The 21,875-nt window shown below is 46.8% G+C and overlaps 1 protein-coding gene across 1 annotated transcript in view; it reads left to right on the top strand.

Moving 5' to 3' along the window:
• Positions 1–5,316: 5,316 nt before the first annotated feature.
• XKR4 (XK related 4) overlaps positions 5,317–21,875 on the top strand; it is a 320,663-nt gene continuing 304,104 nt past the window's right edge. The window contains exon 1 of the mRNA XM_021089366.2: positions 5,317–6,249. Coding sequence (XP_020945025.2) covers positions 5,459–6,249 — 791 coding nt within the window. The 5' untranslated portion in view covers positions 5,317–5,458. The remainder of the gene's footprint in view (positions 6,250–21,875) is intronic.

Below are 21,875 nucleotides of genomic sequence, written 5' to 3'. Positions count from 1 at the left end.
GAATATTATTTTACACGGGGCCCCACAAATATGTAGCCAACACTGATGTGCGTTGATGAATCTGACTTGTTTATCTAAAGGAGCTTTCAGACTGCTGCCTTGTTGGGAAGAGAGCAGGAGCAAAGACAGGAAGACCAGTTAGGAGGCGGCACTCCAGCAGGAGATAACTGAGAATCAAATCAGAGCAGTCTCAGGGAAGATGGTAAGAAACGAGCCAATAAAAATCTATTTTGATGTAGAGCCCGAAGTGTTTGCTGCAGATCAGATATGAGTCTAAGAGAAAACTGTGGTCAAGGGTGACTCCACTGTCTTTGGTTTGAGACACTTAAAGGACAGAGCTGTCATTAACTGAAACGAGGGAAAAGGAACAGATTTGGGGGGAAGATCTAAAGTTCAGTTTCAGATGACTTAAATTTGAGGTGTCTATTAGGCATCCAAGTACAGCTGTTGAGAAAGCAGTGGGGTGTATTCCAGGGCTCAGGGGACATATCCAGGCGGGAGAAGTAAACGTGGGAGTCCTCAGTGCATAAGCAGCATTTTGAAACCTAGGATTTCATGACATCATCGAGGGAGCAAGAGTACATGGAGGACGATTTGAGGACTGAGCCCTTTAAAGTCAGAGGAATTAGGGGAGTTCCCATCGTGGTGCAGTGGTTAATGAATCTGACTAGGAACCATGAAGTTGCGGGTTCGGTTCCGGGACTTGCTCAGTGGGTTAAGGATCTGGCGTTGCCATGAGCTGTGGTATAGGTCAAAGACACAGCTCAGATCCTGAGTTGCTGTGGTGTAGGCTGGCGGCTACAGCTCCAATTCGACCCCTAGCCTGGGAACCTCCATATGCTGCGGGAATGGCCCTAGAAAAGGAAAAAAGACAAAACAGAAAAAAAAAAAAAAAAGTCAGAGGAATTAGCAAGGACCTAGAATGAGCCGAGCAGCAGGCTTTGTTGTTGTTATTGCTTTTTATGGCCGCACCTGCAGCATACGGAGGTTCCCAGGCTAGGGGTCGAATCGGAGCTGCATCTGCTGGTCTACACCACAGCCACAGCAACGTGGGATCCGAGGCATGTGTGCGACCTATGCTGAACCTTGGTTGCAACAGCAGATCCTTAACCCACTGAGCCAGGCCAGGGATTGAACCTGCATTGTCTTGGATACTAGCTGAGTTCTTAACCTGCTGAGCCACAATGGGAATTCCAGAGCAGTAGGCTTTGAGAGAGGGAAAAAAACCAAGAGTACACGCTGAGGTAAAAGCTAAGCGAAGAGAGTATTTCAATGAGCAGGGAGCGATCAACTAGGTCAAATGCTGCTGACGGGTTCAAGCAAGATGCAGGCTGAGATGTCTGGTGAAGTGGAGCTAGATGCCAGGGGGCTTGGTGAGAGTGGTTTCGGTGGAGTGCTTGTTGGTTTCTTTGATTGCATTCAAGAGGTCAGGTGAATGGGAATTGAAGAAAGCCAGGTTAGGCAACTCTTGAAGGAGTTTGTTGTAAAGATTTCACAGAAATGTGGTGCTAGCTAGAAAGGGAACTGGAATCAAAGGAATTTTGTTGTTGTTGTTGTTCTGTTTCAGTGTTTTTTGGTTGGCTTTGTTTTTTAACTTGTGAAATAGGAGCATGTTTATACAGGATGGGGGGTAACCCAGCAGAGAGGGGAAATTGATGATTGTGGAAATTAGTGTTGACTGTGCTCCTGAGCTGTGAGGGGATGGGAGCTGGTGAACCAGTGGAGGGTCCCCCTGTAGCGACAGGAGCTCAGCACGGGTACAGATGCTCACTGGGGGGCAGGACAGGTGCCGAGAGCTTTGTGGGTTCTGTTCTGTTGTGCTTCATTTTTCTCAGTGAAATGGGAAGCAAGTCATCAACTGAGACTAAGGCTGTGGAAGGAGGTATCGAAAGTTTGAGATGGGAAAAGAAGAACAGAGAAAAGATCATTTAAAACAGTGGGAAAGTGGAGTTCCCATTGTGGCTCAGCGGGTTAAGAACCTGACATAGAGTCCATGAGGATGCGAGTTTGATCCCTGGCATCCCTCGGTGGGTTAAGAATCTGGTGTTGATATGAACTGTGGGGTAGGTTGCAGATGTAGCTCAGATCTGGCATTGCTGTGGCTGTGGTGTAGGCCGGCAGCTGTAGCTCTGATTCGACTCCTAGTCTGGGAACCTCCATATGCCGCCGGTGTGGCCCCCCCCCAAAAAAAATCCAAGTCCTGAGATGTAATAGGCTTATGGGATTAGAGACCTTTAAGAAAAATCTTGTATACAAAGCACAATAATAAGCATGATCTCAGCCAATCCTCATATTCATTCTCTTAATTAGCCAATGTGCCCAATCCTGGGCCCAGGACGTAGCAGAGCTTGGATGGGAATGCTCTTTCCCTGGCCTCCTGCTTCTGCACACCTCCCACTAACTCCCACTACTTTCCAGAGTAAAACTTTAAAAAGATGTCTGGATGGTTTTGCATAAATGTATTACTAAGGAAAGTATTACTGGTTATTTCTTTTTTAGAACCTAACAGGATAAGCCTAATAATTCCCGGTTCCATGGAAACATTAGTTAGTACAGAATGTAGCATTCCTTCTGTTGTGTAATGTTCTTTCTATAAATTCATACATTCATTCAACTAATATTTATTGAGCGAGTAGTCTGTGCAGGCAGGCACTGTGCTAGATGCAGGGGATACAATGGAATAAGAAAGTTTCCACTTTAAAGGAAACTTCAGGCAGCTCCAGGCCTCCAGAACCTCGGATCCTCTGCAGCCTTGTCATGCCTGGTGCACTGTAAGACACTTCACTTGACCGAGAATACACTCTATCCTCCAGCACCCAGTTACCTAAGAGATCATTCTTCTCCCCAGTGGTTTGGCACAAAGTGAGATCAGCTGTAGTGCCCTGGAGATGGAATCTTAGATTTGGACCTTGGGGAAAACCCCCCAGGTATCCACCCCCCCAAAAAAAAGGCTGATTCTACTCCAAGAGGGTGCAATTTTAAAGTTAGATTTAAAACACACCCTTGGGGAGGTCCCATCGTGGCACAGTGGTTAACGAATCTAAGAACCATGCGGTTGTGGGTTCGATCCCTGCCCTTGCTCAGTGGGTTAACGATCCAGTGTTGCCGTGAGCTGTGGTGTAGGTCACAGACGCAGCTCGGATCCTTCGTTGCTGTGGCTCTGGTGCAGGCCAGCAGCTACAGCTCCAATTCGACCCCTAGCCTGGGAACCTCCATATGCCTCAGGAGCGGCCCAAGAAATGGCAAAAAGACAAAAAAACAAACAAACAAAAAAAAAAACCCAAAAAACCACACCCTTGGCTCGGCAACATAACTGGTTCCATGGTCCTGCCATGACTCTTATTCACCATTTGGCCATGCCTTTTTAGAAATACTGGAGTTGTACATGTCAGGTAATATTTATGGGCTCCTTGGCCCAACAACCTCCTGTCAGGCTGACAGGGAAAGGCCAAGTAAGGCTGTCCAGGGAAGCAGTCCGTAAGAAGAAAGGATTGGGGGGATGGGGCAAGGCCCACCCTTCCAGGCTGGGTGCCAAAACAGTGGAGGAGCCATAGCATAAGATGTCTATGCTATGGGGCGGCTATGTCTACATGAGGAGAAATTCTACTCCATAATGCCAGGAATTAAGAATGGCTCAGACACACGTTGGAACAGAGCTTGAGGTCTACCCTTAAGCAGGAGGGTGTTAGGTTTTGCCTCCAGGTTTAGAAAACCACAATGGTGTTCTTCGTGGAGGTGAAATACCTGTTGCCTCACTTCCCTCTGGTCTTAAAACACGTGAGTCACAGTATAATTTAAGAATTACACTCCCTGTTTTTTACATTTGCAAAAGTTAAGTGAGACAAATCAAAGACTAAGATTATACGCACACACACACATACTCATACATATATAAAGGATCCTATAGCTATTGGATCTTTAAGTCTTTTCAGTCCGCAAAATGTTTCAGATTCTCTTTATATGTAATTTGGTGAACCACTTGGATCACTCATTTATTTTATTCGAGTCGTTTCTGGAGTTGCGGTACTAGGCAAGCCTGCAAATCCTATAGCTCTAAGCGCAGGTAATTCTCCTTTTGGATTCGGGGAGGTGGCGCCAGCTCCAGGCTCCGCCACTCCCCGCCTGTGGGCCGGGGCTCCGTTCCCGGTTCCCCGAGGCAGCCGGCCCCGCCCGACCGCCACCCGGAGCCGCCGCCTGGGGTGCTGCGCGTCCCACCTGCCGGAGGATGCGGCCGCGCGCCGCCGCCCCTCCAGGTTCAGCAGTCTTCCAGGCGCGGAGAGCGCGTGGGGGTCCCCGCCAGGCTGTAGGGGGACCAGGCTGCGGAGGGCTTCGGGCCGCCCTTTCTCCTCCCCGAGGTTGTCCCGGCCCGGCCCACCCAGGCGCCTGGAGGCTGCGCGTCCCTTCCCCCGAGGGCGCGGACTTGGGGCTCCTGGCGGGCCCGCCCGTCCTCCGCGGCCCCAGATCCACGCTGGGCGCCTTCGCGGCCCTGCGCGCCCTCTACCCCGCCGCTCTCCGAGGCCGGGCACACCCACGGCCGCTGCCAGCAGTCGGGGCCCTGGCGTCCGAGTTCAAGCCAGTCCCCCAACCCTCGCCGGCCCCGGATGCGCCCCCAGCCCTTCCCCACGCACCCGCGGCTCCGAGCGGAACACAAAGAGGCCTGCGCCCCGCAGCCCTTGCCGCTGCCACACCCGCGGTGTCCACCCTCCTTCGACCTCCGCCCCGGCTGGACGCGGGGACCACCCCCCCTCTCCGCGCGCTCCCGACCCTCCCCCAGGGTCGGTCCAAGCCAGCCGGCGCGCTCCGGAGTCCGGAGAGCTAGGGCCCGAGACGGCCTCCCCCGCCCTCCCCGGGCCCCGGGGACCGGCCGCCCCCACCCCGCATCCAGCCGCGCTTCCCGGTCCCCGCCCCTCCTCCGGGGCCCTCCTCCTCCTCCCTCGCCCCTCCCGAGCCGGGGTGGGAGCGGCGGCAGCTGGAAGAGAAGGGATGAGGTCATCCTCTCCCTCGGAGTCAGCTGGTGGAGGAGAGGAAGCGGGAGGAGGGAGCGCGCGCGAGGGGAGGAGAGGAATGTGCAGGTCTGAGGAGCGCGGCGGCGGCCGCTGCTGCTCCTGCTGCTGGCGGCGGCGGCGGCTCGGGCGGCAGCCGCGGGGCCGGGACAGCGAGCAGCGCGGGCGGCGGGCCGGGGCGCGCGCCGGGCGCCGCGAGCAGCTTGGCTCCGCGCAGGCAGCCAGGCGGCGCTCCTGCCGGCTCCGGGCGCGCCGCTAGCCCGGCCCAGCGCCCAGCCCGGCGGGCGGCGGGCGGCGGCGGGCGGCGGGCGGCAGGCGAGCCGGCGCAGGAGCAGAAGGAGGGGAGCCGCGCCGCCAGAGAGGGAAGCCAGGGCGAGGCGAGGAGGTGGCGGGAGGAGGAGACAGCGCGGAAAGGTGTCACATAAAGGAGGGCGCTCCTCCGCTTCGGAGGCATCATGGCCGCTAAATCAGACGGGAGGCTGAAAATGAAGAAGAGCAGCGACGTGGCGTTCACCCCGCTGCAGAACTCCGACCACTCGGGCTCGGTGCAGGGATTGGCTTCGGGCTTGCCGTCGGGGTCGGGAGCCGAGGACGAGGAGGCGGCGGGGGGCGGCTGCTGCCGGGACGGCGGCGGCTGCTCGCGCTGCTGTTGCTGCTGCTGCGCCGGGAGCGGCGGCTCGGGCGGCGGCTCCGGGGGCTCGGGCGGCCCCGGCGGCGGCGGCGGCGGCGGCGGGGCGGGCTCGGCGGCGCTGTGCCTGCGCCTGGGCAGGGAGCAGCGGCGCTACTCGCTGTGGGACTGCCTCTGGATCCTGGCCGCCGTGGCCGTGTACTTCGCGGACGTGGGCACGGACATCTGGCTCGCCGTGGACTACTACTTGCGCGGCCAGCGCTGGTGGTTCGGGCTTACGCTTTTCTTCGTGGTGCTCGGCTCGCTCTCGGTGCAAGTGTTTAGCTTCCGCTGGTTTGTGCACGATTTCAGCACCGAGGACAGCGCCACAGCCGCCGCCGCCTCCAGCTACCCGCAGCCTGGAGCGGATTGCAAGACAGTGGTCAGCAGCGGGTCTGCAGCCGCGGAAGGCGAGGCTCGTCCTTCCACGCCGCAAAGGCAAGCATCCAACGCCAGCAAGAGCAACATCACCGCCGCCAGCAGCCGGGCCGGCGGCAAACACAGGTCTGCGTCCTGCTCCTTCTGCATCTGGCTCCTGCAGTCACTCATCCACATCTTGCAGCTCGGGCAGATCTGGAGGTACTGTATCACGGGTGGGGATGTTGGAGGGAGATTTGCTGCTGCTGCTGCTATTACATCCCCACTGCTTTGCTGTTGCACGAAAATCGTTTAGGGGTGCTGTGGGAGTAACCCTAGTCACACTCTTTCCGTTTTTGTTTGTTTGCTAGTTTTTCAAAACTGGTTTGGCATTTTAAAATTGGTGATCACGACCAGGGGAGGGGGGGCGTGGGAGAAGTGAGAAGCAAGGAAGAGGCAGCAAAGTGGCTTTGAGCACCTCATCCCTTCTGTATTCCCACTCACTAGCTTCTCTATCTATATGCTATCCACCCCCCAGTGACACACACGTTTTTAGTGACACTGTTTCAGTGAGTACAGAGGATGCCTATCACATCTTCTAAAAATCTCCTTTAATTATGTTGAATTAGAGGTGTATATTGCAATTTGGATGGTGTCTTTTGGTTCCTGAGAAAAATCGCTATTGCTAGTTAGATGGGAGTTGTTGCTGCTCCAAAGTACTCGCCTTTTAATTATCACTAGAGAGAAGTCCTGTGCTTCGAATTAAGCTTAGTAGGGACACGCTTGCCTTTTTGGAAGGCTATCGATATTTTTATTTATGTTTCTCTCCAAATACGAGTAAGTGCACTTTATGGGTCCCAGACTTACTCTTATGTTGCGCTTTCTGATTATTTCGCCGTATCTGATTTCTCATATAACTAAGAACCCGTGGAAAAGGGTCGTGCATCTCGTAAACTTGGATCACACTTGGCGTCTTCATGGACTCGCTTTGTTGCTTGTCATCTGATCTTCCCAGTCTTTTTACACAGACATCACTCCCACTTACAACCTGAATACAGGGCTAAACTCTCTGGGCAGAGGGAACCATGGTTTGAGCCATCACTGGCTGGATTTAGGAATATAATGAAGCAGTGTGCTCAGAAACGCGTGGCTCTGCGTTGTGCTTTTTGAAGTGACATTTTACCTCTACAAAAATTCTTTGCATTGAAGTATTTGCATGCTAACATCCTGGAGTTTTGTTTTTTTGCTTTGTGGGGTTTATGTTTGTTTGTTTAAAATGACCTAGTTAAGTGTAAGTGAAATGAGGAAACTTCTCCACAAGTGCACTGATATGGGACTACTTTCTGCTATGCCAGTGTCCTTTTCAATTTCATTTGCAGTTATTTTTGTGATTAAAAAAATTTTAAGTCCTGAACTGTGATGAGTTTTCCCAAGTGGAAACAACTTGGAGAATTTGTGGAACAGAACTAAAAAGTTCTTTTTCTTTATGGTGAACTACAGTGTTTTTCACTGAGTAGAGTAAGTGTGCTTATTTTTCAACCTTTCCCAGGACCACTGCTTGTAAATCATTGCCTTAGACAGTGACCTTTCAAATGGTAAAAGCTTTTCTTTTTTTAAATAGATACTTTCTGGAAAAGTGCTACATTGTATGCGATCAGACAAACTGATGTTGGAAACCTCCATATTTTGGACTCCAGGGATTTTTGAAGTGTCACTGAAATGTGCTAGCTCCATTTCTTGTGGTTGACTGTTGCAAAGACAGGCTTGATGCTCTTCTTCAAGTTTGATGAAGAACTCAAATGCTGGGTTTAATTCCTGGAATTGTTTTGTGGCTAGGATTCATGATTAGCAGTTTTACTCTGGTAATGTGATAAATGACACAACTTTCTGTTTGTGAACTTCTGCAAACTTTATGCCAGCTTTAGAAATCACTCACTTTCACCTTTAAAATTTCTAGATTTATGTTAATGCAAACACTTCTCAGTTCTATTAACTTAAGAACTACCTATGCTTCTTACAGATTGATATGGCATGAAAAATCAGATCTCAAAGTCTAAGGCTGAAGAAGTCCTTTTCATTATGGTTTGTTTACTAGACCTGCTAAACCAAACATTTTCCCAGTTGAAAAATGATGTTGATATCTCAGGATAGAAAATGCAGAAAGTCAGAAATAATTAGGAAAAGACAAGGACCTAAACACATCTCAGTGAGACCACAGCCACTGGGTCAACTGGCCATATGGCAAAGCTGTCCAAGGGAAGGAGGGAAGCGGGGAGGGTTGGATGCCAAGGAAAACCCCAACCTCTCAGACAAATACATTAACCAGCCCAACCCTTGGAGAAACTGTAGTCATGTGGCTCCTTTTTGTTAAGCATTTCTACCCTGTTTTTCTTAAGGGCTTTGAAATTTATTCTGCTAATGCAAAGTCATCTGGGAGGAAGTATTGCTGGACATGTTTCCAGATGTTTGTCTACCTATGCGGAATAATGTATTTAATATGCATATCTGAGTTATCTAATCCTACTGTTCTTGGATTCTGGTTAAGTAGTTGAAGGATAATGGGGTAACTAGGTGGAAGCTTGGTCTAAGACTCAGCCTCATTTTCGCCTTAGGATGTTAAAGGCAAAGCAAAGCAGAACAAAAAACTTTAGCTGGATGTAGGAATTTGACATGGGATCAGAATTCATGGGGTTTGCCTCTCAGATGCACTCGGAACTGTTTCAACTTCTCTGAGTGTAGACTATTTGAAGGGAACTTGGGGGATGCATCTTTGGTGATAAGCTGGTGAGATGCAGTGCATCTCGGATCACTGTGTAAGAACATTATCTTTGAGCACTGTGGTTCTTTAAATGAGGAACATCCTTCTGCTTTTTCTAGCTTTTCTTTGCAATGCATTGTACACAAGGTTTGCAGAAAACACCAGGGTATGAATGGTTCAAAGCTCAGAGATCATTACTCATGTTTTTAACATGCTACTTTCTAAGATCAATAGAATAGATTTTAGCTAGGTTGGTAACTATCCATTGTATTTCCATAGCATTCTAGTCATTTTAGGTAAGAGCCAGATGCTAAAAGCTCTCTGCAGATAAAATCCTTTGAAAAGACATCAAAGTGTTTGCTTGTTCAGAAAAAGCTATTGGAAACATTTTGGACAAGATTTGCATGTATTCGGACATTTGTTACAAATGCAACCACCCAAAGCGTGATACATACTCATTTTAATTAAAGTTTACTAATGGGAAATTAATGTCAGCTTTTAAAGTCGCAAGAGTTGATACTAGAAAAGAGCCATTTGAAATAATGAAGTGAATATTTTCTACCATGTGAAAAAAGCAATCATGGCTTTAAAGGAATCGTACCTACAAATGAATGAGAAAGTACTTTGCTTTCTTGTTCATATCGTGTGATTCCAGAAGCTATGAAGAGGGCACTTCAGCCAATGGGAATCATAAATGCCCAGTTGAAACAGTGTTTGGTCTTCATACCCACAATCAATTATATCTAGATGTCTTCTTCCTTCAGGATTTAAGACGTTTCTTAAAATTCAAGCTAAATTTCTCCTCACATTTACATGTGTAGGTGCATACATATTTAGTTGTTTTCTAGCAAATAGGCACATGGCAAAGGGTAAGTCAACGGGTGATGGAATGGAGAGTATTTTTATCATTTTGGGTTTTGTTTCTAAATAGCTTATTGTGAGAGTCACCTGGTGAAAACACAGCTTTTCCTGCATCTCTCATGCTTGATCCCCACAAGCGTTAACATGTGTTCCAGGTTCAAGGACATGGGAAAATGACGGGATAAACAGTTAAGCAGATCTCCCCACAGCAGAACTTCTCAAAGCGTTTACTTACTAAGCTATTCTGCAGTTGCCGATAACTTTTTAAAGGCACACCTGTTAAATACTCTCGGAATTCAGTGGCACACGAAGCACTCCAAGAAACGTTGTTCTATGCCATTCTTCAACCTGGCCAAACAAGAATGATGATAACCAGGGTTTTATACGGCACTTGAAAAATCTGCAAGTATTTTTATACTCCTTATCTCATCTAATCATTAGTATGTCTGAGTATAAGAGAACTGGCTCAGAGAGATTAAGTAACTGGCACAAGTTTATCCATCTCTTATGTGATGTAGCTCAGAGTCAAAACAAGTCAAAACTGTCTTACCCTGGAGTCTGTGCTCTTTCTGGCTCAGTCAGCTACTTCCACATGCCAATTTGCATAATAAGGACAACAATGTATAAGAAATGACAATTTACCTTCACCGAGGTTGGCAGAATTGGAGAGAAAGCTGAGTTTAGACAAGTTAGGATGTTTCTCCAATAACACACCTGTAGTTTAATGGCAGAACAGGGGCTAGAGCCCCTGTCGTCTAAGTCCTGTGCTCTGCTTCCCATACCACTTGGATGAGCTGAGGCTGTTGCATTAAATCCCAGCTGGGTAACATGATCTTATAGTGGCATTAATGATTAAAGGGCACACAATGTATGTGAAGAAGCAGAAAGTGCTTTGTAAATGATAAAAAGTTCTAGCGATAAACAACCGGTAGGAAAATAGCATATAGGTTACGGCTTCAACTATTGAAAAAGTACCTTACTGATTCTGAGTTAGTTCTGCAGAATTGATCTAGGTCAGGCAAGATGGGTCTCCTTTTCTGAGTTTAGTGAATGGCTCTTTTCCATATATTTGTGGTCCATCTGCTGAATATTAATTTATCTATTCGTCTGAATTGAGCACCTGCAAAGCTCTGTGCTAGGTACTAATCATCCCCAAACGAATAAAATACACATCTTCTTTCAAGAAATCTGCTTTCTGATGAAGAAGACAGATAGTAAGCAGACAATTTCAATACAGGGAAATAAGCACGTGGTAGGAACAGGAAACTCAGACCACCTCAGGGGTTCAGGTAGGGCTCTCGAACAGGGGATGTCTGAGCAAAGGTTTGGCTGGTGGGAGATCTGCTGGCATTGGCTATGTAGCTGTGGTTGTGCCCATGTGTGAGGGCAGAGAGGCAAGAAGGAGCAAGGCAGGTTTAGGGTGTGCTTTGCGTTGAGGGTGAGGGAGAGATAGCACTAGAGGTTCAGATGGAGAATTAGTTGGGCTGGATAATGAAAGGAATGTAGATTTTATTCTGAAGGCACTGAGAAATCATCAAAAGATTATAAGAGGGAAGAGCATTGACAAAAGTGGTAAAACCTTGTTAGTTGAAGGAACGGCAAAACCAAAAAGTTGAAAGGTTCAGAGGGGGTATGTGTCATCAGTTCCTCTCTGACTTGTTCATGTCTCTTTCACTCATAAAAGTTCATTGATTTTAAACAAATTGAGCTTGGATGGAATGAATTGGACCATATAAATAGGCCCAACATGGTGGGAAAGTTTTCGTAAAGTAAATTCTTGGCAAAGTTTGTGTTACTGTTTGAAGATATTTTCCCCAGGATATGGTGGGCTTCACCTTATTGAAATTTAGATCTCCTGGTCCTTAGAAAATTGTTCCTTGTATTGGTACAGAACTTCAGTTTTCAGAGGGTTTCCATCTTTTCTTTCCTATGTGGTCCTCCGAATCATCTTTGAGGTGACACTTGCGTTTTGCCTATGTGGAAATTGAGATAGAGAATTTTAGATGTTTCCCTCTTTAGGTCATGTAGTTTTGTAGACTACATGACTTAAAAAAAGAAATATGGAAAATGGTTGCTGTAACTGAGGATTAGGTAGAAGAGAAACCTCTCAACTTGAAAGCTCTCTGGGAAGCCCTGAAGGATTATGGAAGAGACTTTTGCATTGACCCTCTGAGCAAAAAGGATGAGAACTACAGGAAGAGATTTTGAATTGACATAAAGAGAAAAATGTTGGAGTTCCAGTCGTGGTGCAGTGGTTAACGAATACGACTAGGAACCATGAGGTTGCGGGTTCGGTCCCTGCCCTTGCTCAGTGGGTTAACGATCCGGCGTTGCCTGAGCTGTGGTGTAGGTTGCAGACGCGGCTCGGATCCCGTGTTGCTATGGCTCTGGCGTAGGCCGGTGGCTACAGCTCCGATTCAACCCCTAGCCTGGGAACCTCCATATGCTGCGGGAGCAGCCCAAGAAATAGCAACAACAACAACAACAAAAAGACAAAAAGACAAAAAGACAAAAAAAAAAAAAAAAAGAGAAAAATGTTAAGTGGTCAAAGGGATCCCAAGATCAGCTAATCCTTCGAAGCACTGAGTTCCACATCACTGGCGTGTCTAGGCATAGGTTGGGAAACTATAGGCAGAATTGCGGTAGAAGAGACTTTATTACACAGAGGGTTGAACCTGACTATCTCCCAGCTCTGAGATTTTATGCAGTGGACATGTGCTGCTCCAAACGCAGTGGACTCACCTTTGCTTTTCGTGCATGAGAGAAGTAGGAGTTCGCTTGAAATACTGCAGTCGTGTCACTTTGAAACCTATGCATTGGTTTATGGACCCTGTGTCTTCCCCAGAGCATCACAAATCCACACCACTTCCTGAGTGCTGGGCTTGGTATTTAAATCTCTGAGTTAGCTAACGGATGTAAATCCACACACAATCTGACAGTCCTCTGTGCATTTACTTGGGCTTCTGTCTGAGCTGGAATCATTTATGCATAAATCTGTGTGGTGGATATACCTATTTCAGTATCTCTGTAATCAGCGCAAAAGTTTTCCTTTTTCCACTGACATAAACTGTACCCTGTTCACAGGGGAAAAAAAAGTTATTCTTATTTTACCCCATGAAATTGTAGACTATTCTGCAGTGGTGTCTGTACAAATAGATGCTGTCATTTTTGAACAGGTCCAAAATTCTTGGGTCAGTAGCTTTGAAGGTCTTTCCATAGTCACTTACAAAAAATATCCTTAATGTTTGAATATCCAGATATATGACTTGCCATTCAATGTGATCTCTTTGTGCACAGTTTGAGTGGAATGGTCTACCTGTAAATTTAAAGAGCCCCAGTCACTGAGGAACAGATAGAAAGATCCCCTTTCATATGGAATCGTGGGCTAATCTGGTTAGCACATTTCCTTGACTTGTTTTTAGAATTTGAAAGGCCCCCATTCTAGGCTTATGGAAGCAAGACCTGGAATCAGAATTGGCTTTATTACTCTTATGCATTATCAAACTTAAGGCTCAGTGTGGTGCTCGTCATGAGAACATGCTTAGCAGGTATAATCTTGTAAACTGGTTGAAATATGTCGATGGATTTCATAGAAAAAAAAATCAGTAATTCTCAGCAAGAGATAGTCTCTTGAATGGTATGTGTAATTCTGACCCACCCTCCAAGTAACTTCCATCTAGGTGTAAGATGGTGTCATTGGTAACTGTTGGCATGGCTGGTTGGGAAGGAAGGTCATGGGCAAAGCCTCATGGAATTGCTCTAGTAGTTGTGGAACTTCTGCTCACAAGAAGACATGTCCAGGGAATATTTGCTGGTCTGTGAATGATGCCCTGGTGTTATTCTTTCTTCTTTATAAGAGTGTCACTGTACTTGCTGCCTTGTTGCTTCTTGAGTTTCTAGTGGTACAGAAAATTGGAAAAGTGAGCCTTACCTGTAAAGGATACACCCAATCACACAGCTCTGTTTTAGGTTACTAGTGCTGGGGAGTGGGGATAAGTGTCACACAAGACCAGTTATTTTCCGAAAAAAATGAAGCAAGAAGCCCACCTTCACTTTCCTGTTCTTGCTGATGGAAAAGTCAGACTGAGGAAGCCTTGGGATCAATATTTTTCACTTCATTCTCACTTACACCTGACTTTCTAAGAATATAGTTGTATACAGAATGATTTTTTGTATTTCTGGCACTCCTCTTTGTCTACTCACACAGCAAGGCTATAGCTTCCACTATTACCACCACCAACACCAACATTCTTGCCTCCATGAAACATTGCTTCCATGTCTAGTATATGTACAGCACTAATCCAGATTATTATTGCAAGTGAAAAGAAAGATGAGTCAAAAACAGAAATGAATCAGTCCAAAACCTCCTAGAGGCCAGAGGTGGCTTGAGTGACACTGTTAGATCTTTTTAACCCTGAGATGAAGGGAGAGGGTCATAGGTGGAGTCTCAACAATGGACCTTTTTTTTTTTTTTTTGCTTTTGCTTTTGCTTTTGCTTTTTTAGGGCCACAGGTGCGGCATATGGAAGTTCCCAGGCTAGGGGTCAAATTGGAGCTGCAACACCCCCCCCAACCCCGGCCACAGCCACAGCCACAGCCATGCCAGATCCAAGCTGTCTTTGCAACCAACATCACAGCTCACGGCAACCCACTTTAACCCACTGAGTGAGGCCAGGGATCCAATCTGCATCTTCATGAATACTAGTAGGATTTTTTACTACATGACAGAAACTCCTCAACGATGGACCTTATTTAGAGAGGCAGCTGCCCTTTGGAGAAATGGACAAAATGGGGCGTCAGCAGAGAGTATTTGACTGCTTGGTGGCTCAGACCCCAGGTAGTCCCCTAACCAGGTTACAGGTGACAGCTGATGCAGCAGAGTCCCTGGGGCTCCCCAGGCTTAGAGCTTCTTTTGGTTTCTTCCTTCTGGGCTTAGTGTTCTGCCTGTATGATGTGACTGGTCAAAAATAATATTCACAGTTCTTTCTGGGTTTAACATTCTGATCCTACTCTTAGACATTTCTTTTTTGCTTGCCCAGACCCCTGAGTATGTGCACCAGAAAGTCTGTTCTTCTGAGGCCTTTGCTACCGTGTGTGTCATGCAGTCAAACGGGATCTACAAGGGATTTTCCAGAGTTGACAATATTAGTGTCTAAAACCCAGGAACTGGTATTATTTATGCATGGAGAGAGATTCTTAAGCTTCTTTGTATAATGCAACTTATTTTGTATCATTGCCAAATTTTAGTTATAATCAAATTAACCCATTTTCATGAAAACCCATATCTAAGTCTTTGAAGCTAATGTCCAAAATGTTCCAGACCACTCATTCCAGAAGAGGTGCTGTAGACACTTGGGAAGCCAGACTTGTCTTCTGCATTTCTCGTGATGACGTGTGCACAACTGGAGTGGTATGATTAGGAAACAGGAACTGTGCTTCCCAGGCTTAAAAAGAACTGTCCATTATGTCAACGAGAAGGCTGTTGTCAGAGCTGGATTTGCTTTTTAAATTAAAAGCTTGTCCTGGGTTACACTGTCACAGATTTAATATGCTGGAAATTGAATTGAACTCTATACAAAGATACTGTCCCCAGGCCTGCACTCGTTAGAGAACAGGCCCGGGTGACACTCTGCCAGCGGAGATCACTGCCCTGACCTTTCCTGAATGGGGGTTACCTGGATCTTGAGGAGGTTAGAGATCTCTCCTGATGCTGAACAGTATTCAACCCCATGGCAACACTTCAGACTTTTACCTTTTTCTTTTTTTCTTTTTTGGGCTGCCCCATGGCATATGGGGTTCCTGGGCCAGGGATCAGATCTGAACTGCAGTTGCAACCCAAGCCAGAGCTGTGACCATGAAGGATTCTTAACCCTCTGTGTCGGGCCGGGGATTGAACCTGCGTCCCAGGGCTCCCAGGACACCACCAATCCCGTTGTACCACAGCGGGAACTCTAGACTTCCACATTAAAAAAAATAGTAATAATTTAAGCATCTACTTAAAAAGTGTCTGAAGTATGTCGAACTGTTTTCTCCCCTTTATGATTCAGAGGTATGCTGTTTGAAGAAGTTCTACTTCTTTTGCTCAATTTATGCACATGCCCTGTTTTCCCGTCATGGGGACCCTTTCACACAAACAGAGCAGAGGGCGGTGTGTGGGCTGGCTGAGGATCAATCCATCAGAATCGCGTGTATGTAAAAAAAGTAGGATCTGTAGTGAACAGGAGTCTAAAGGGACTTGAGGTGACTTTGATTTGACTTTCCATCAAAAACATCAATTAAAAAGGACAAAAGTCACCTTTCTGAACCCCCAGCCTAGGAGATTCCATCCATGTAAATAGCAGTCTGACTTCCTCTTTCTGCAGCTCAGATAATAATTATGAATAAAGATGTCAGTTTTGGGTGGATTCTTTACTCTCCAGATCGTGTTTTCAGTAGCAGAGAGTCAATAAGACAAAGGCGGCCCCTGTTGCAGTGACAGTAACAAAATGGTCCCCCATCACCTCTGTCATTAATTCATGGCTTAATCACTCTGTCAAGGTAATCGTAACAATGAAGAAAGGATCCTTCAGGAAAGCAGGGAAAGGGTTCGCAAAGGCTTCTTTTGTCTTGATAGAGTCTCAGCTCATTAATTAATTTACTGTTTTACAACAGTAAAGTTAAGAGCAATCATTTTGAAAAATGTAGGTCAATTCTCGAAGACTCTCCAAAGTGGTTTCTGGTTCTCAGGTCTTTTATTATAACTGAAATGAGAAAGGAGGTCCCATGGGGTTTCACATTTCCAGGGGATGTACTACTATTAAGAGTGGCAGTCAGGAGTTCCCGTCTTGGCTCAGTGGTTAACGAATCCGACTAGGAACCGTGAGGTTGCGGGTTCAGTCCCTGCCCTTGCTCAGTGGGTTAAGGATCCGGCGTTGCCATGAGCTGTGGTGTAGGTCGCAGACGCGGCTCGGATCCTGCGTTGCTGTGGCTCTGGCGTAGGCCGGCAGCTACAGCTCCGATTCGACCCCTAGCCTGGGAACCTCCATATGCTGTAGGAGTGGCCCAAGAAATGGCAAAAAGCCAAAAAAAAAAAAAAAAAAAAAGAAAAGAAAAGAAAAGAAAAAAAAAGAGTGGCAGTCACAGCTATCCTATGGGATTTTTCCTCATTTGGTTGATGATGGTCAGGTTTGAAAATTGACTTCTAGATGGGAATAGGTAATATAACACCATCCCAATGAAAACGTAAATATTAGTTATGTTCCTACTTCTGAAAAAGAAAATCATTACAGTGACTGAAGGATATATTAATATCATCCGTATCTCTTATATGTGGAATCTAAAGTATGGTACAAATGAACTTATTTATAAAACAGAAACAGACTCACAGACATAGAAAAAAACTGACGGTTACCAAAGGGGATGGGGGAGGGTTAAATGAGGAGTTTGGGAATAGCAGATACACACTACTATATATAAAATAGACAGGGAGTTCCCGTTGTGGCTCAGCAGGTTATGAAACTGACTAGTATCCATGAGGATGGGGGTTCAATCCCTGGCCTTGCCCAGTGGGTTAAGGATCTGGCATTGCCGTGAGCTGTGGCATGGGTCGCAGATTTGGCTTGGATCCCACATTGCTATGGCTGTGGTATAGGCTGGCAGCTGCAGCTCTGATTCCACCCCCGGCCTGGGATCTTGCATATGCTGCAGGTGCAGCCCTGAAAAGCATTAATTAATTAAATAGACAAACAACAAGGTCCTGCTGTATAGCACAGGGAACTATATTCAACATTTTACAATAAACCAAAATAGGAGAGAGTATGAAAAAGAATATATATTTAAATGTATATGTATAAATACATATATTTATTTTTTGGACATCCCAAACCAACACAACATTGTAAATCAACTCTCCTTCAATTAAAAAATACGCGAAGTAAAATAAAATAAGATTGAAATCAAATGAGTAAGAGGAAGGAGAACTTCCATCAAGGAAGCATGTCCAGGTATCCTGGAAGCTCTCATTTCACCCCATTCTCTGATCTGCTAGTTGGAGAGGAATGTGTTGTAGACAAAAACGTGTATTTATTAGCTAGAGAAAGAAAAATGAGCTAGGAAAGAAATGAATGAAGAGGAAGAATTTTATCTTAAAATCAGAGGATGGATTTTTAATCCTTGGTAATAGGAATTGGGAACCGAAATGACCCCCATTATAAAACACATCCCAGCAAAGCTTAAAGCAAGGCTTTCCCTGCCAGGCCAAGCTTCCACGAGGTGCATTTGTTCCAGGGGCGAAGAAGGCAAAAGCTCCAGTTGTGATGATGGTCAGGTTTAGGGGCTCAACTTGAGACCGAAGGCACCATGGGTTCTGCAGCCAGAGGGGGTTTGACCTGAGTCCCACGTTAGGACGCAGGTCAGAAGTAGGCGGAAGTCCACTGGAGGAGGGTCCAGGCCAGGGCACATCATCGCAAAGGGGAAGATGTTAGGAACCAGAAGTCTAAGCAGGGACCAGGGGCAAACTTGATAATAGTAAAGGAAGGGGAGACTCTGAAATCAAGGAGATCATCAGGAAAGCAAACCGTGACAGCCAGGCTTCAAGTGAACACCTGACGGGAAATTTGTTTCATCCGTGTCCTCATTGTATGCCTTCTGGCTGGTGGGATATTGAGAGTAGGGCCTAAAACCGGAGGTTGAGTTTTAATCCCACTGAGGGGAGGCCAGAGAGCTGGGGTTGACAGCAGGTTCACTAAACCTCTGTTGACACCTACAAATTCATTAATAGCCCATTGCCTGAATCACTGCCTGAGCACTGTGGCTGGCTGCTGAGAATGAAATGCCCTTAAAATAAGTCACCAATGATAACTTTTCAATCATGGATTCCATAAGCATCTGCTTAAAATCACAGGAAGGAAAACGTGTTTAAAAAATATGCTCAATTGGTGCTTCTGCTGTGGCTCAGCAGGTTAAAAACCCGGCAAGTATCCATGAGGATGTGAGTTCCATCCCTGGCCTTGCTCAATGGGTTAAGGATCAGGCGTTGCTGTGGTTGTGGCGTAGGTCACGGATGTGGCTTGGATCTGGTGTTGCTGTGGCTGTGGTGTAGGCTGGCAGCTGCAGCTCTGTTTGGACCCCTGGGCTGGGAACTTACATGTGCCACAGGTGCGGCCCTGAAAAAGAAAAAAATAAATAAAGAATAGCTCTCAGAAGGGTTACCATCTAGGAAAGGAGGCAAGCTGGGTTCACACCTCCAAAATATGTCGTGACAATGCAATGACATTGCAACTCAAGGTAGGGCCAGCAACCAGCAGCCTCACCATCTCTTGGAAGAGTCTCAGAAATGCAGAACCTCAGGCTCACCCAAGTTTACTGAGTTGTCAAAGGGGAACCTTTGGGTTCTATTCCAAAGTATAAATGGTACATGATGGCCCATCTCTGGGAACCCGGCCTTCCAGGAATGAGCATTAAGCTAAAATACCTTTATTTTATTTTTATTTATTTATTTATTTGTCTTTTTGCCTTTTCTAGGGCTGCTCCTGAGGCATATGGAGGTTCCCAGGCTAGGGATCTAATCGGAGCTATAGCCGCCAGCCGACACCACAGCCACAGCAACACCAGATCTGAGCCGCGTCTGCGACCCACACCACAGCTCACAGCAACGTCGGATCCTCAACCCACTGAGCAAGGTCAGTGATCGAACCCGCAACCTCATGATTCCTAGTCAGATTCATTAACCACTGAGCCACAACGGGAACTCCAAATACCTTTGTTTAGCTTGCTGGAAACATCCTGACCAGGCTCACAGGTGAATGACTGCAGGAAGGAGGAAATTAACACTACCCCCTCTTGCCTCCCTCCCCACCACAGGCTGATCAGAACCAAGAAAGGCTGGACTTTATTTTCTCCTCTTTTAGTATAAAAGAAGCCTAAATTCTAACTCAGACAGGCTGGTTCTTTGGGACATGAGTCTACCATCTTCTTGGTCTGCTGGCCTTTTGAATGAAATCATGATTCCTTGTCCCAACAATGCGTCTCTCGATTTATTGGCCTGTCGTGCAGCGAGCGGTACCACCTTGGACTCGGTCACAGAATCATCCCTGCATTGGCACAGGATCCCAGGTTGGGGGGGAGGTGCATGCTTAAGTTTGAGAAGCGGAGCTGCATCTGTTCTGCCACAGAGGAGAGGGCTCCTTTTTACCTGAAGTGCTCTGGTAAAGCTCTTCTGAGCTGGACACTCATGGAAAACAGGCTTGATCCAGACTCCGTAACTGGCCTTCTCGCCAGTCCACTCACTCAGGACCACGGCTGATAAATTAACAGTGAAAAGCACCCAGGTACACACCAGGGAGCCTCCTATAGACAGGACGGTAAGCCACACATGCCAAAGAAACTGAAAGCTTGTAGTAAGACCGTCACTCAAAATCCATTATTTTATAATTTAAAAAAATTATTTTGGCCATACCCACAGCACAAGGAAGTTCCCAGGCAAGGGATCGAACCTGAGCCACAGTAGCGACAACACTGGATCCTTCACCTGCTGTGCCACCAGGGAATTCCCCATTATTTTGTGGTTTTATTGTTCACAGCTGGCCCCTGGGCAGATCATCCAGCACGTTGACCCCCTCCTTGCATAGTTTTACATTGTACTCAGGCCATTGCCATCTGGTCATTTGGGATGGAGTGGACAAGGGGCAGAGGAAGAGGGACCAGACCTTCCAATGGAGGTGGACACTGAAGACAGCATTGGGTTCAGAGTCACCAGATGGTGAGAATGAAAAGGGGGGCAGCAGCTCTTACCCAGAAAGACGTACTGCTGTCTCTGCTCAGAGAGGTGGAGCTGGGCTGGCTGTGGCATCCACAGTCACACTTTTCAGAAAAAGCAGCAGCCTTGAGGGTGATCAAGGACGTCCCACCACTGGGGTGTCAAGGACAGTGGACGGGAGGTGAGGTTCTGGGCCCTCCTTACCCTCAGCTCTTAGTCGGATGGACCAGGGAGCCTCTGTGTCTACACTGGAAGGAAGAACCAAAGGAGAAGTAAAGGAAATGCACAAGGCACCCAGGCCTGCAAGACCAGACCCTGGCCACGGGTTAGCAGGGTAGCTTCATCATGTGATATGGAAAGGTTTCTGATGACCCATCTGCTCTGTGCAGTTCAGCTCCTCACGGTGAGCCGCGGGGACCACCAGACAGGCTGTACCATGGAAATCGGCTCAGCCTGATTTCATGCTTTACTGTGTGTCTAAGTGAGAACTAGGAATACAATATGACCAAATACGTCAGCATCTGTGTTGCGGGATGAAGAGATAATGCGAATGGTGCCTTCTAAAGGGTATATTTGTGTAGATGGGTTATCCGTGTCCTTCCTTCACCTTAAACAAAAGAGAAAAAGATGACCTTCAAAGAGATGCTTATTTTCAAAGTCATGGTGTTGTAATTTCCCTTTCGTGCAACAGCTGGTGTTGCTAGGCTGTCACTCCTGTTGCTAGGGCTCCCTCCCCCATCTCTGTCCTAGGATGTGATTGTTTCTTCAGTGTTCTTCTTAAGTGTTTCCATGGAGAGTTTCCAAGTTCATTTGTCTCAGTCTGTTTTATCAGTAGGTGTGGTCACCCTGCCAGGCTGTACACCTGCGTGACTTTCCAATATGGTAGCTGTCACCGATACATGACTCGTGAAATGCAGTTATTCCCAGTTGAGGTGTGCAGTCGGTGTCAAATACCCAGGGGATTTCGAGGACTTAAGGGGAAAAAAAGCATGATCGCTATCTCATCCATAATTTTCGTATGGATTGTATGAGGAATTGATAACATTTTGGAGAGATTGGATTAAATAAAATATATTAAAATTAATTTCCCCCGGTGCTTTTTTTTGTTGTTGTTACTTTTTAAATGTGACTGCAAGAACATTAAAATGACAGCATGGCTTGCGTTGCACTTGTATTGGAGAGAGCTTCCCTAGACGATGTGAGGGCTCTGTGCTTAAGGAGTAAGAATATTTCAAAATACTAAGAGGAGAAATTACTAGAAGTTACCAGGGAAAGGGCCAGGGGTGGTTCACTGCCGAGGTAGGTTGACTTAATGAGCTTTGCAAATAAGATTACCTGCTGGTGAAAACTGGCTCCTTAGGAGATAAACCCCTAACATGGGTACAGTCCACTGTCTGCCCTGCTTCCTGCCTTGCTTAAGGCCCAGCGACCTGCTGCGCTTCTTTGGTGGTTTACTAAATGGTATTTGATGATCACGATAAGGACTGAATCTTTG

This window comes from Sus scrofa, chromosome 4, assembly GCF_054392235.1.
Source record: "Sus scrofa isolate SSC_HxYL_T2T_F1_AM1 chromosome 4, Sscrofa_HxYL_maternal_Yorkshire_Landrace_v2.0, whole genome shotgun sequence".
Taxonomy (NCBI): domain Eukaryota; kingdom Metazoa; phylum Chordata; class Mammalia; order Artiodactyla; family Suidae; genus Sus; species Sus scrofa.
Note: the sequence above shows the minus strand (reverse complement) of the source record. Positions and strands in the feature narration are given on the sequence as shown.